Below are 15,596 nucleotides of genomic sequence, written 5' to 3'. Positions count from 1 at the left end.
GTACATTCGGATGGGATGTTACCTTACCTTCTCCAGGAATGTATCACAGCAGAAAATGGCTCTGCCTGCAGGGGAAGGGGTGGGGGTGGGGGGAAGAGGCACATCCTTCCAAGAAATGTTTCTCTCACACCCAGCCATTCCCTGGGTATCCTAGCCAGGAAATTACTCATTACTGGAAAATCACCCATGAGCCTTGTATTGAGGAGGTCAGAGAGAACAGAATTCTCAAAGTTAGTTGGGTCATCAGTACTTTGTTATTGCAGTCATTTTGTATCCATTGTCATCCTCTTAATTCCAGATTCATAGCTCTCCCTTACTTCTTTCTGACCTGTTTAGCACACTCCTCTAGTAAATCCTTACTGAGGGCCCTACTGCAGGAATTGGGTTGCGCTCCCTAACAAGCTAGACCTGGTGAGTGTCTGCTCTTGAGCAGGGGAGACTAATCTCTCATCTCTTCCAGAAAACCTGTCCAGCCCTGTTGAATGGAGGTAGGGAGTTTAGGAAGTGTTCTTCGTGCCCTGGGCATCCCTAGGAGTCTGGGCACACCGACATGAGGCACAGGTCACTGTAGTGGGGTGCGGGCCCACTCTTCTTTCTGACCCTTCTGACCTTGGTGTGATAACAGGGGCTTAGTCAGTGGCCCAAGCAGCAGGCTTCCCAGGTTGCCTGGAGGAAGAATGGCCATCCCTTCTGTACCCCATGCCTCTGTGCCAAGGTTTCCTTTCAAGCAGCAGTGCCGGGACAGGCTGGGCAAACAGCTTGGACATAGCTGTCTGATTTATTTCCTCCAGTTGACGCCAGTCAAAGTCTGCAAGGAGAAGCAACTGGTCAGTGGGGCCAGGAAGATCTCTTTCCTCTGTACCAGAAGTGTCTGCTTTGCAGTTAGGTACTCCCAAGTTTACTCTTCCCACCTGTACTAGCTAACCTTGGTGCCTTTCCCGTTTTTCAGCGGAACAGATTTCCCCTCTGTTCAGTACTTCCTGCCGTATTTGTTTGTGGCCACAGGTGGTCTTCCCCCGCTAAATGGGAACTCACTGAGGACGGGGACCACGACCTAACTACCTGCCTCATCGACACTTGGCACAACTTGAAATGCAAGAGCAAAAATTGGCTCCAAGTACAATGATATATGGTGGTTTTGATTCTGAAGGTCATTGTCAAAACTCGACTTTTGGCATCTTGTGGAAGAGTTTGCTTTAAGGAATATATTTGGGTGGCAAAACCTTTAGAGAACTTTACAGTTCTGGCTTTTTAACTATTCTGTCTTCTAATGAATATCTTAGGGAAATTTTATACTGTTCGCCCTGAATATTCTTGTGAAGATTGCTTTTCAGCACAGTAGGAAAACAAACATTCTGCTTAGTGATTTTTTTTTTTTTTTAGTTTATGTATTGCTGTTACATAAAAATGTCCCTGGATTGGGCACCTGGGTGGCTCAGTCGGTTAAGCGGCTGCCTTCGGCTCAGGTCATGATCCCATGCTCCTGGGATCGAGTCCCGCGTTGGGCTCCCTGCTCGACATGGAGTCTGCTTCTCCCTCTGCCCCTCACCCCACTCGTGCTCACTCCCTCTCACTGTCTCTCTCTCTCAAATGAATAAAATCTTAAAAAAAAAAAAAGTCCTTGGATTTAGTGCTTCTAAAGTTCTTTATCCTGATTTTTGTAAAATGTTTGATCCATTTGGCCCTTGGGATTAATTTTCCTGCTAGTCATTTAGTGAGCCTTGGGAGGAAGAATATCTAGCTAATTGTAATATCTTTAAAGGATATTACATCTCCAGTAGCTTCAGTTATTTATGTAACAATAGTGACTCCAGTTTGTGTATAGCACTATGTATATGGATTTTGGTTCCTCTTTAGTTTTAGTGTGGCATTGAGACATTGAGCAGAGTCTCTTGAGGAAGGATTTGGCATGTACTAACCTTAAAAAGCTTCTAAAAATTGATCGTATGTTATTAGCAAAGGTTTACTGCCTCTTTCCATTGTGTAGAGAATGTGCTTTTCATGTATTCAGCTCAAAGAAGGCAGAAGACCAAAAGCCCAGGGCTTATGAGTGGAGAGTAGGAAGGGAGAGAACCTCTAAAAAATCTCATCTCACTAAATATGTTGACAAGGTGGGAAATGTACTAATTTAATTTGTTGAGAAACTGCTACCTGAATATTATCTAAGAGTTGCTTTTTAATTAAATAGACTTAATAATAAAGTAAAATTTGCTTTGCCCAAAGTTAGAAGTCAGGGAGTTGACATGGTGAACAATGCTTTACCTTTTTTTTTTTTTAAACAGAACTGCTTATGAACATGGTGACTAGAAATAATTTAATGTTTTTAATTATTTTATTTTGCTACAAGTTTATATGCATAGTAATACATACTAGAAAAATATGGAGATTTTTGTATTGGAGCCATCCCATCCTGCCCGTTCTTTCCTTACAGAAGAATAAAGTAACAGTATTCATTTTAACTACAGAACTACTATTGTGGGTTTTTAAAATTCCCCATATTTAATCTCTTGTGTTCCTGTTGATTTTTAAAATTTGCTAAATAGTTGCAAAAAATGAGTCTGGGCTACATCATCTTCTTAAAAAACAACTCTACCTAATTGTAAAGGTTCATCTATCTCTGAAAAATAGTGATTTGTTCATTCTGAAATCAGAATTATCAGATGCAGCTGCATTTTGTTACTATTTCAACTTAGGGAGAGGGAGGAGGAGCTCCCTGTAATACACAATTTGAGCTACTGTAATACACAAGCACAAAGATTGCACTGAGTGTGGTGGGACTGGTAAACTGATTGAACCAGAAGCACAGTGTGAGGCTTAATGGCCAATAATGGGCATAGTTGAAAATTGTAGCAGGAAAATAAACTCCAGATAGATTAAGAGTAAATGTTTTTTTTAAAAAAGTGGTATTACCATATTGAGGAAGAAAGACTCTACTGCTAGGAGCAGTAGAGGAAATTGCACAGGAAAAGGTCAATAGTTTGGAATGCATACAAATTTAAAAACTACTTTTAAACTTTTAATTACACAGGCAATGCATGTTCCCTGTAGGAAATATTGGAAAGCAATAGAAAATACAAAACCACTCATCATCTTGTCAGCTAGCAGTAGCCGCTCCACTGTTAATACATTGACAGTTTTATGATCATCCTCCCACACTTAAAATTTAGTTTCCCATACATAAAAGTTTTTAAATGTACAACAAATAAATTGGAAAGGTGGTTTCCAGCAGATAAGCAGTTGTTGTAAGCCCTGTGTTTTGGGGTGGTTTGTTACACAGCAAAAACCAACTGATGCAGAGGAAGTTATTTGCAGTATATATGACCACCAAGGGACATTGTACCCAGAGTACATAAGGAGCACTGCATATTATTAAGAAAAAGACAACCTAATAGAAAAAAGTGGACAGAGGCTACATATGATATCATTCCAACTATATGACATTTCTGGAAAAGGCAGAACTATGGAGACAGTATCAAGAAGCCCCGTAGAAGTTGGGGGTTTTGAACCACTCACTCTGCCTTTCCAAGAGTGAGCAGACCCTGATGGTGGGGTGGGGGCATAGGTAGAATGTCCCCTTGCTTGTGGGCCTTAATCTGTTTTATTGTTAATGCTGTGTAACCCAGAGGGATGGTTGTGGATGTGTTCATAGGAGTTACATGTGACAGCACCTAGCTCGGAAGGTCGCATCCGGTTTATCTGGCCATCGTCCCCAGTGGACGACGAACTTGGCGAAGTTCGGTGATGGCAGGACTTCTGCTTCTCATGCTCCTATCCTTAGTGCCTGCCACGTGGTCAGTGCTCAGTTGAAGGGGCTCGTATATTGCATCTAAGCCCCGCTTCCTTAATCCCTATACGGAGTTCTTTGGAAAGCTATGTTGAAGAGCTTGGTCACCTGCTTCCTCTCTCCCCTAAATTATCACTTTATTTTTGTGGCCTCACTGAAGAACTAATCACTTCATAATGCTTTGGGGGCATTGATAATGTCTTCCTTCTTCATCCCTGATCCCCTAAGTGGTGTATAGAAAACCATGTTACACTTAGAAAGTATTTAGAAAATTTATTTGTTCGATGATAATAATGCAAAAAAAGCCTTGGTTAAGGCACCAGGATCTTGTACTGTTCTCTCGGTGTTTAAGAAATTCTTAACCAAAGCTACTTTCATTTGGACATTGTGTCTTCCTCCCATTTACCCTCCTAAATTATCCACAGAAGTACCATAATCCGTTTTATAAGCATGGCTCTCAGGAATTTCAGAGGGACCACCGGTGTGGGTGTGGGAATATCGTGTGGGTTCGTAAGGTCCCTCCCTGTGACCTCCGGGCTGAGGGGAATTAACTGTGGAGGGAGGAAGCTGGTGGTTGGCAGTCCCTTTCCCTCCAAGGGAAGGTGTAAGCCTTGCAATTTCATGTCCCCCAACTACTTGTGTCCTTAGTCAGCTGCACCACTGTCCTCGGGCCAAGTGCCAGCACCCCGGGGCCTGAAGTACCTAAACTGTCCTTATGGAAAGCAGAAGATAAACAAAACAGAAGCGAAAGTGGATTCCGCTTTTGAGACTGTTCTCTTACAGGAATGGCTTTGTGATTCTCAGCATTTAAAAAGATACTGGTTCCAGTGTGCTTTATTGACATCAATTACTGTAAGTCTGATTCATTTTCTGCCTATTGATTTCTGCCCAAGGTGAAAGTCGTGACATTTAACAGAAAACATAAGTGATTTTTTAGAAAAAACATATACTACTAAGGACTGTAAAAATAAGGTTTAGAATCAGCGACACTTGAAAAAGCAGTTTTCATACCTCTTTGTTAATCGTTCTACTTAGCCTACAAATAATTTAAGATTGTAGTAGCTTACTCTAGTGAACTCAGAATGCTGTGTCCAAATTAATTTTATCTGCATCAAAGTTTTTTAGTAGTTAGAAGACCGTATTGATATGCTTTCACCAATCACAAAGTTTTCTTAAAGGTCAGATCCTCCATTTCTAAATAAGTCCTATTATTGCAGCTGGAACATAATTTTTCAGTTCTGAAACTGCATAAGACCTTAGGGAATCAAAAATAGCTATTAACTACAAATACATAAAGTGGCTTTGTTCTTGTAAATGATTTGGGGTTATCAATGACAGTGGTCCCTTTCTATATTTTTAAGAGTTCTTTACTTTAAATGGCTGTGTAACCTTAGAGTTGTTAAAAATTGAGTGATAATGTTAAAGCTCTATTAAGCTTCTGAAAGATACTATAATTTGTTTTGAAGATTTTTATCCTTAATATTTTGCAGCTTAACCCTTATCCTGATGTGTCTGGGTACTGACTGTTTGGGTGTGTGTTGTGGCCTCTCTCCTGTGTCCTATTTCTCAAGCTCTGTTCCTCCCTCCTAGCTTTCAATTTACTCCTCCTTTATGTTCAATCTAGCATTTATCCTCTCTGTTGAGGTTTTGTGTCTTGTTTTTGTTTTTAAATTTCCAAGATTTCTCATTTGTTCTTTCCTGTCTACTTATTCTGGTTTCATTTCTCCCTGTTTTTATTCATAACATCTTTTTAAAAAAGGTTTCCTTCGTTTATCCGTGATCTTGAATATATTTATCTTGAAAGTGCCTGACAGGGTGTATAATACATTTCATGTGGAATAGACTTATTTCCTAGACGATCCGTTGGTTATCTTTTTCAGAACTAGTCATCTGCTGTGTTTTGGGTACTGTGTTTACAGGCCATTTTGAGTGGGAGGGCTTTTGTTTCCTTTGCATTCATTCTCATTCTGGTTTTGAGCTGAGCTATGCCTTTGTGCTTTTCTCTATATTTAATGGACCATTGTTTTCTGTGTTCCGAGAGGAGGGCGTACATGAGAGCATGGAATCGGCTCCACCGTCTCCACCAGATGTTGCCCTTGCCAACGTTGTGAAGGGCATTCCATACCCCCTCAGCCCGCCTCCCCTTACTTGTGAGGAATATGTAAAGCAATTTGATTATGCTTTTTTCCATGTCATTTCCCACATGGACATACTTGTTCTGTTAGTGATTTGTAACTCCCTTATCTTAACCTCACCCAGGACCAGTGTACAAAAAGACTCAGCACTTTTTCAGACTCTGGCAGGGAAGATGATTGTACATCCGGCAGTCTTTTAAATGCTGACCAGTTTTCCCTCCTTTCCCTGTCTCTCTTTCAGCTACCACAGAAGATTCTTAGGTGCTTGGTTTACTTTTTAGCATCTTTTTTTTTAAATTCAGTATACAGTCATTTTAAAACTTAAACCCAGACAGACTTGGTGTTGGTTAGCTAAATTTTGAGCTCGCTCTTTATTATCTCAACATTGTAGTTTATCTTAAAGTTTAACAGTATTGAGTATATGATTTCTTGCAAGTCGATCATATAAAGGTAGGAGTAAAATAAAAATATTTTCCTAAGGCTTTTAAAGTAAATGATATTGTTCCACTAATTTCCATATATAAAGGACACAGTATTGCTTTCAGTTTGGAAGGCATTTAACCTCTGACTTGGATAATTTTCTATTTTTTAGAGTGTATACAGAAATACTATATTTTATTGTACAGAAACTTAATGTTCACCTTTAAAATGAGATTTATAACTAACAAAATTTGGTCTACACCTTACTTTGAGGATTTGGTTTTTAAAATTTTAGGCTAGCTCTCCCTCCCGCCACTTCTATATATATCTCCCTGTTCAGCTGGCAGCTGCCCCGAGAGTTCCAGGAAATGCACACCCCTGTATGCTCGCTTATTGCATTTTAAATTACGGCCTTTACTGTACTTCAGCACTTCCCTTCAATCTAGCTTGCTATGTCCATTTCTGCAAGCGAGGACCTCCATAAAGTACTAGGTAACAGCTCGAACAAACATATTAGGCCACCCTTTGTAGAATGGGGGCTGGGGGAAGTATAGATGTCAAAGGTGTGAAGGGACTTTGTAGTTCACCTCGGTCCTGGCGAATGCAGAGTACCACTGGAGTTTTTTCTTTCTTTAGACTTGTAGAACAGACGCTGTCAGAACCATTAAAAAATAACCCCTTCTGCTTTGAATCCATATATTAATAGCTATTTTGGTACTATCTTGTCATGAGACTCTGTCCCAATTGCAAAGCAGAATCGTAATGATATTATTATTCCAGTAACTTCCATTCTGTAACAGATAATTGAGAAAATAGGATCGGATCAGACATTTTGCTTAAACATACTCCCTCCCTTTCAGGAGCATTTCTATCCCACGAAATAAAGCATTTGGTATAGAGGTAAAGACTCTTGAGTTTTGGGGGAGCCTTTGGGACCATTTGTGAATTCGTCAACAGAATCTGGTTGTGTCCTCCTCTGGGCCTGGGCCTGGGCCTATGCTAGGAGGGATGGAGAGGCAAGGACCCAGGCACTTCTGTCAGACTCGCAGCTGTGACAGGTGCCATGCTAGCTACCTCGTCATGTGTGGAACAGTTTAAATGACTAATGCAATTTACCACGGAGCCAATAAGGGACATTGACCCCATTGTGGGACTGAAGAGAAAAGGCTGTTAAAACCAAAATTGCTATGCTTAACTTAATGATGTGCTTGCTATAAACATGAAAATATTTCTGCAAGGCTGGACTGGCTTTTATGCCTGTGCGTGTTCTAAAAAAAAAAAAAAAAAAAAAGACATCTCAAAAAATGGTCAGCTTTTCACCCAAGTTTTACTTGGCCTAATTGGATTTGGGAGGTATTTGAATAATGGATAATGAGCTTTCCTGAATGTGTACAGAAATGAATTCACCCTGGGCCCTAATTCATTCTTTTGTCAGAGCTTTGTAAGTATGTAAGCCCTTTGTATTCAGTATTCACTGGGAGATAATCTGTCACCTCGTTAAATGAGTAGGGGCAGGATAGGGGCACCTGGGTGGCTCAGTCGGTTAGGCATCCAACTCTTGATTTCTTCTGGGGTCAAGATCTCAGGGTCATGAGATCAAACCCCACGTCAAGCCCAGTGTAACGTAGAGAAACACTTAAATGGGTATATTTAAATATTTGTAGGTTAAAGTTGGTTAGGAAAGCTTATTGCATGTAAGATCAGTGCATTTTACTCTGTGAGTTTACCTTAATTTTAAAATCAATTTTTAAAAAGTATTATGTGAATACCTCTTACTTTCTAAATATCTTTAGTAAATGACATCTCCAAGTTTTACTTTCTTTACCTTTCTGTCTTTTGGGGGGGGGTGTGACAAAAAGTACATATTAATATAATCCTTTGGCTGAATAAAATCAGTTGCCCACAGTTACTGATACTTTGGCCCTTCTTTCCTCAGAGCGAGTATTTGTTGGTTCAGTGGTTTAACCATATCGAAGATCTCTTCCTTCTCTTCAATCACACCAGCTGGACTGACCGGATTGTTTCCCCTCCCAAGGCAGAATTCGTACTTGTTGCTAAGTGCTTCCAGTCAAATAGAACAACAGATTTAAGCCTTAGATTTTTATTCCTTCAAGTGATTTTTCTGTGTTGTATAGCATTTCCCTGAAAGCTTACTCTCTTCCACAGATGACGTGATGAGTGTGTTATGCTGGATTATTTTGCTTATCTCAGATAGGTTTATCATCTATAAACATGCTTTTAAGTTATTAGCCCACCTCTAGTGTGAGTCAAAAAGGCCTCCCTGCCATTTTGCAGTTTTTTAAAGTAAGTGGAATTAGCAGAATGTGGCAATTTTTAAAACTTCCTGTCGAATCTGCACGTGGTTTGAGCAGTGAAGGAGGACCACGATGGGCTGAAGATACAAGCCGGTGCTGTGCTGTCCATGCCTCAGCCCATTGCCACAGCCTCTTGGCTCACGGCCATTTTCAATTCTTTGAGCTGCTGATTCTCACTTGCATAGATCTCCATATTTCTAAGGAGAATGTTTATTTTCTAATTCATTAACTTAGACCTTTACGCAGGTGGAGGATTTCATTTCCTTGAACAGCCATCCTTGTTGCTTTTCCTCCCCTTAGCTTCCCCTTCCCTTCTCCCAATCTGTTAATACCTTTCGGTTAAAACAACATCCATCATTTACATTGTTTGCGTATGCACATAGTCAGATGGTGTCGTACCCTAGTTTCCTTTCTAAAGTTTTCCCATAGTTAATAATTGCCTTGTATACTTTCATCTGCAAAGGCTTCTTTCTGCCTGTTGCTAATTCTTCCCATACCTCTTGGAACCTCTTGGGCAGTTTTCCACAAGGTCAGTCAGCACTGGCCGGGAGGAATGCAGTGCACCCTGCCTGTATGATTTCACCTTTCCTAGTGGCCACAGGAAAAAGGGTAAAAAGAAGCAGATGAGATCAGTAGTAGTTTATTTAGCCCAGTATGTTCAAAATGTTATTTCAACAAATACTACTGAAAATATTTCGTTTCTTAGTACTGTTGTCACAACCTGATATGCATTTCTACACTTATACAGCACCTCTTTTCAGACTGGCCACCTGTGCCCTCAGGAGCCACATGTGGGTCGTGGCTGGAGTATCAGAGCAATTTCAGGTAATTTCTTTGTTTCAGTTTTCATTCTGGAGACCTCCATTCTCCTTCTGTCTGGGTTGCTTGGTCTGTAGGCCTGACAAACATAGCTATCATCCTGAAACTTCCTATGTTTTTCTTGACTGGATTCCCTATTTCTTGGATTTCAGGTCTTTTCCTTATCTCCCTCTGGTGGTTTCGTTCAGTCATGGTCGGTATGGTGCACAAAGGCATGTCACTGATACATCCATCTCTTGAGGCCTACTGCTCCAGTCTGGCCCTCTTGCTTCCAGGTCTGGTATATACTTGTCATCCTGGGAGCTCTTCCCTCCACAGTTTCAGGGGAAGTTGCCTTTGTCTTTGCTCTTGTGTCAGGTTTTTTTTGTTGTTGTTGTTGTTGTTTTACCTTACTATATCTTACATTTTTCTCTTTCTTGGTTTATTTCTTCCCTCGGGTGGAAGATATGCTCCAGTGGATTGCTGAGGATGGGAGCATGGGTGTGGTCAAGTGTTTGAGGCTTTGCCTCTCTGCAGTGTTAACTTAGTTAACTTACTGCCCCTTCTCACTTGGTCATAATTGGGCTGGGTATAGAATTCTAGGCTAGAGATCCTCTTGCTTCAGATTCTAAAAACATTGCTCCATTGCTGTCTAGCTTTCGGCGTTCTCGAAAAGTCTGAAGCCATTCTGATGACTTTATCCTTTGAACGTGAACTATTTTTTCTTTCTAAGAACTTACAGAATATTTTTTCTTTTTTTTTATAGAAAGATTTATTTATTCATTTTAGAAAGAGTGCATGTGCGTGTGTGCTGGGGAGGGGGCAGAGAGAGAATCTCCAGCACACTCCCTGTGGAGCACGGAGCCCAACGCAGGGCTTGATCTCACGACCCTGAGGTCATGCCCTGAGTCAAAACCAAGTCTGATGCTCAACCGACTGAGCCATCCAGGTGCCCCTGGAATATTTTCTTTGAAAGATTCTGGAATCACATATTAATGTGCCTTAATGTAGGTCTGTTTTTATCATTTGAGCATTTGAGGGTCTGGAAGATTTCCTTGAACTATTTTTGTTTTTTTAATGTTTTCTTTCCTTGTATTTTGTTTTGCCTGATTTTCTATTGTGGGTTTTTGGGGATAGGGGGTACTTTACTTTCTGGGAGGATTGCTTCTACCTTTACCTAACATTTTGTTCTTAATTCATAGATACAATATAATTTTTTTTTTTATCTCACTGAGTATATTAACAATATATTTTTTAAAGCTTTCTCTTCTGTGTAGTTTATTTCTTCCAAGGGACTTTTTTCCTGTTTCATTTTTCTTGTAAATCTCTTTTATACTAGAGGCATTCTTCTCACATCTTAGAATCAGTGGTTGTCTGTGCGTGATGAAGCTCACAAGGCAGATTGAGAGCTCTGAGAGGGTGGAAGGGTCTCATCAGCACTGATCTGGCCATGAACCCTTTAGCTGGGCTATTGGTTGTGAGCCCTGGTGATAGTATCTTCTGGTCTTTGCTCTTGTCTGCTCAGATCACATAGAAAGCACTGTCTCCTGATTTCTATTCTGCAGAAAATGATTCTCCAGAGTTCTGTGGTACAGGGTGGCAGTCACCCAGCAGCACCCAGCAGCATGGAAGGGGGGCGGTGGGGAGATCCGCTGCTTCTCAGACAGCTCCAGCCCCGTCCCCTGCAGTGAGTCCCACCCTTCCATCCAGAAGCAGCATTTCCCGAGTTTCTGCAGGATTCTGTGGTGGAAATGGACTGGTGCTTTGCTTTCTCCACTGCTGGCTTGTAATTGAGCTTTCTCAGACCTGCCAACTACTAATAAGATGGCCAGCTTCCAAAATCCTGTTGCTGCTACCTTCTCCTGTTCTGCCCTCTCTTGTGAGTTTGTCTTTTTTTTTTAAATTGTAATAAAATACACATAATAAAATTTACCACTGTAACCATTTTAGGTGTATACCTTAGTGGCACTCAGTATGCTCACATTGTCATATGGGTTTATCTTTTAATAAGAATAAAATACAAATTAAAAAGAAAAGATTTTTAAATGGGATTATCGTGGTGTTTTAGAAGAGCAAAAGTAGATGCCTGTGATCAGTCTAGCAGGAGGCATGATTTGGGTCTTCTGTTAACCCAGGCACTTCCTCTTTCTGACAGTTTGGTGTAATGGGATTTGTCGACCATCTCCTCGGAAAGCAGGAGTTGAACAGTTGTTGGCATAAAAGTGCATTTTATCTGCTCTCAATAACTGTGACTTTATACAAGGTTACAGAGGGAGCTCCCGGGCTTGTGGCGTTCCAGGCTCTCCATGGCTCTGGCCGGCCCACCTGTGTGCTCCAGCCAGCTGTCACTGCCCCCGCCAGCCCACTGACTGCCGCTTGCAGAAGACGTGTGCGCTCGCCGGTGCTGTGCTGGGTGTCCCTGAGCCAAGGACCCCGCCACCCCTTTCGGTCTCGCTGCCCTCTTCCCCGTATTTCTAGCTCCCGGCCCCACGCCATCCTCCCATTGCAGGTGTAGCTGTCCTCTATCTGTTTTCCCTTCCGGACCTTGTATGTGCCTCTGAATGATCACCTTGCGCTCCCCACACTGCCTAGTTCTCCTGGACGTGTGTTTCTGTCCCGGGTCCTCTCAGTGCCTGGCACATAGCCCACGCTTGGTTAAACGTCTGCATGGCTTCCTGATGCCAGGGATTTCAAAAGAGAACTCTATCCTTTTTTTTTTTTTTTTATAGGATATCCGACACGAAGCCAGTGACTTCCCATGTAGAGTGGCCAAGCTTCCTAAGAACAAAAACCGAAACAGGTACAGAGATGTCAGTCCCTGTAAGTATTCACATCGCCATTACCAGTCTCACTGCTCCCACTGGGTGCGCGCGCGGCGGCGCCCCCTCAGCGGCAGGGCCTCTCCGGCGGGACCCCGGTGCCCCGGGCTTTCGTAATCAAGCCATGGCAGTACCGCTTTATGACTTGGCTGTTTGCTGTAATCCAGGCATCAGAGACTTAGAGTAATGGTTTGTTTTTTCCACGATTGTAGAAGGAATAAGATTTCAGTTTCTGGAAAATTCAGCTAAGTTCAAAGCACTTTTTCGAGCTTTGACTATTTTTATGATGAATCATTTTCCCCCCAGCCGAAGCAGAGTATAGTAGGCATAATATAACCTTTTCTGGATGATTCAGCAACAGTAGTATTAGCCCCCGAGCATTGTACTGAACTGTGATGGTGCCCGGCACAGGCACTAAGGAAGGGAGGTGGCGCTCCCGCCTGCTAAAGACTGCTCTGCCTGTGAGTCCCACCCCCATGCACCCTACCCTCCCACCGCCATCCTCATTCTTCTAGCTCTTTCTTGCCATTATCTCTCAGCTTGCCTGCTGGCCTCTGACAGCCGCCTCTGCCTTCTGAGTGACTGGCTCTGAATCTGCTGAGAGTCGAGAACTAAAGGTGTTGGAATTGGTGTAAAGCAAGAAAAACTGGAGCTGAGTAGAGAGCATGGACTTTGCCATCTCCTCTAGGCCACAGAGAACTTTCTGACTCACCTCCAGGGATTTTAGACCCTGCCCGTCGGAGAGGGTTGTGGCTGCCCGTCTCCCGTGGCAGTCTCTTCCGTCTGCCAGGGACGCAGTAGTCCTCCATCCCACAGGCGCCTCCCACAGGCCTGCTAGGTCACACGGCCCCCCGCGCTCTCGGCGGAAGAGCCGGCAGTGCCTCCTGCCCTAAGCTGTGCAGCACCAGGTTCCTGGGAGGGGCACGGAATGGACCTAGGTTGGTCCCGGGCAGTCTGCCTCTGAGTGCTGCCATGGTTCCCCACCCGGCTGTGTACCAGCCTGCTGCTTACAGCTGATGGATCTGTTCTCTCATCTTCAGTAAAGCAGGGGCCACGCAGATCTCAGGATGGCGTGAAGGTGCAATAAAATGACACAGGCCACTTAGCCCAGTGGTTGGGATGGTTGTTAATTGAAGGCTCACACCAGGCACATTTGAAGTGTAGTGCTAGGTCATCAAGCGGCACATGATTGTACCCCGACACCCGACACTCTTGATTCAGCACGTCTAGGCTGTGGCGCCTAGCAGGTTTTATTAAAAAAAACAAAAAAACAAAGTTCCCCTCCGGTGATTCTGTTGTGGAGTCCCAACCAGCAACTCTGAACATCAAAGAAAACACTGTTGGCATCGTTCATGCGAAGCCAAGAGAGCCCCTTGCCGTCCTTACTCTGCACTAGACAGTGATGTCCTCTTAATATTTCTTTTCTACATTTCTCATCTGGGCTCAGTGGTTTTATGAGCCAGTTTTACAGAGGGGGGGAAGGTCATTAAAATATTCTTCGCAGGAAACAACTCCCAGACCTTTTCACCCCATTCTCACTCCTGTTTCTCTTGTTTTCCCCCAACTCCACTGTCCAGCAGGACAGATAATTTGCTCTTAAGGTCATGGAGGACATGGGGAGAATGATTCATGGTAGAAAGTGATCTTTTGTCGGTCTTCCATTTGGCCAGTGAAGAAGCCCAGTGCTCAGAGGAGGAGTTGTCTGGCCAAGGTCACCCAGTTACTGTTTGAACCCATTCGTATAACCCACCAAAGGGTTATGTGGTCTCGTCATCTGTCCTGAGATCTATCTCCATGACTTAAATATTACCCAAGTATTTCAATTTGTATTAATCCTCTGTGATGAAAAACATTATTCCAAATGGTGACTAATTTTTAAAAACATTTCCTTGCAATCTTTTAGAACAAAAAGCCCTAAACCGTGTGTCCCCATTAACTTCTCCTTTCCCGTTGGGCTAGGGGAGAGAAGATAGTATTCACGAGTGGTCACCCAAGTTCATCCTCCCTTGTGTTGTACCGGAAATAAAAAATACCTACCTCCTCTTGTTAGCTACACTAGCAGGATAAGGAAAGTAGCCCTCGGGGAACCACTGCTTTTGTGACCAAGTCATGGTAAAAGGGAAAAAAAGTGGCTATGCACTTTCAGTAACCTGGGGCAGACCTTCCAAATGAGAGTTTATTTTTAAAAACTATTCTGAAAGTTACATTTAATGTACTTCCGGTGTTTTGGATTCAGTTTATTTTTTCCGGTTAATTATCTTTTAAATGTCTTTGATCATGACAGTTCCTGAATTTGAAATACTAGAATTCAATTCTAATTGAATTCTGTTCATAGATTAGAATCGTTCAAGTGTATTATACTCGAAACTTAAAAAAAAAAGAAAAAAACTTAATATAAAGGAATTCAAGGTAACCCTTCCCACACCACTATATATTTACGTCATTTCATCTTCAAACCATATGAGATATGATCATAAATCCCACCTACTGTGGCTCATTGTACCAACTAGAGCTCTAGGGACTGGGTGAAACTTTTGGTGGATTTTTTTCCCTTTTAAAGATTGAATCCACTGTATTTTTTTACCTTATGAAAGTATATATTAGGCATCCAAGAACAGATCCCTTGGCACCCCCTCCTCACAGCCTCCTGAGTTGTGGGGCAGTGATAAGTGTAGGAAGATAAGACCTCAGAATAGATTGTCCAACTAGAACAGAACCCATGTTTCAGTGTAGTTTGTCTCTGTTGCTGTTTAGCATTAAGTTTCAAACACTTCCAGAAACCTTTCTGAAAATACTAAGTCCTCCTCATATTGATGACTAATCTCAGTTAAAACAACATGGCCTCAGCCAGTGTGAATGCCCTTAATGCCACCGACTCACCTTTTTTGCTTTCCCCGTGGGGTGCACTGCCTGTGTGGACACTTTGGTCATCCAGGACTAACATCTGAGTTCTGGCTTGCCTTTCAGTTGACCATAGTCGGATTAAACTGCATCAAGAAGAGAATGACTACATCAATGCTAGTTTGATAAAGATGGAAGAAGCCCAGAGGAGTTACATTCTTACCCAGGTAATTGGATTGTCCAAGATTTTCTTTAATGGGTTTTTGCCTTACTTGATGTCAACTTAAGAATTTCAGAGTACTGTCATCTGTACTTCAAATAAAATCTGTCACATCCTTTAGAAGGCCAGGTTGTACACAATCCAAAAAAAGCAACGAGGAAGGAAAAAAAATCTTCCTTCAGAAACTCTGTTTGGTTGTAACACATATCTTTTCTGGGAAGTACACCGCTGCTGGGCTTATAGAAAACAGCATGAAATGCCAGA

The 15,596-nt window shown here is 42.3% G+C and overlaps 1 protein-coding gene across 7 annotated transcripts in view; it reads left to right on the top strand.

Annotated features, from left to right (window-relative positions):
• PTPN1 (protein tyrosine phosphatase non-receptor type 1) overlaps positions 1–15,596 on the top strand; it is a 62,680-nt gene that overhangs the window by 28,170 nt on the left and 18,914 nt on the right. For 3 of the 7 annotated variants that reach the window (XM_073883977.1, XM_073883976.1, XM_025853333.2), the window contains exons 2-3: positions 12,182–12,272; positions 15,239–15,339. In XM_073883977.1, coding sequence (XP_073740078.1) covers positions 12,182–12,272; positions 15,239–15,339 — 192 coding nt within the window. Of the gene's footprint in view, positions 1–9,415; positions 9,480–12,181; positions 12,273–15,238; positions 15,340–15,596 lie in introns of those variants that run through there. The other 4 variants (XM_073883975.1, XM_073883979.1, XM_025853334.2 and 1 more) reach the window with 4 other exon arrangements.

Source organism: Callorhinus ursinus, unplaced genomic scaffold (assembly GCF_003265705.2).
Source record: "Callorhinus ursinus isolate GAN/ISIS: 27379988/994484 unplaced genomic scaffold, GSC_fseal_2.0 scaffold53, whole genome shotgun sequence".
NCBI classification, from domain to species: domain Eukaryota; kingdom Metazoa; phylum Chordata; class Mammalia; order Carnivora; family Otariidae; genus Callorhinus; species Callorhinus ursinus.
Note: the sequence above shows the minus strand (reverse complement) of the source record. Positions and strands in the feature narration are given on the sequence as shown.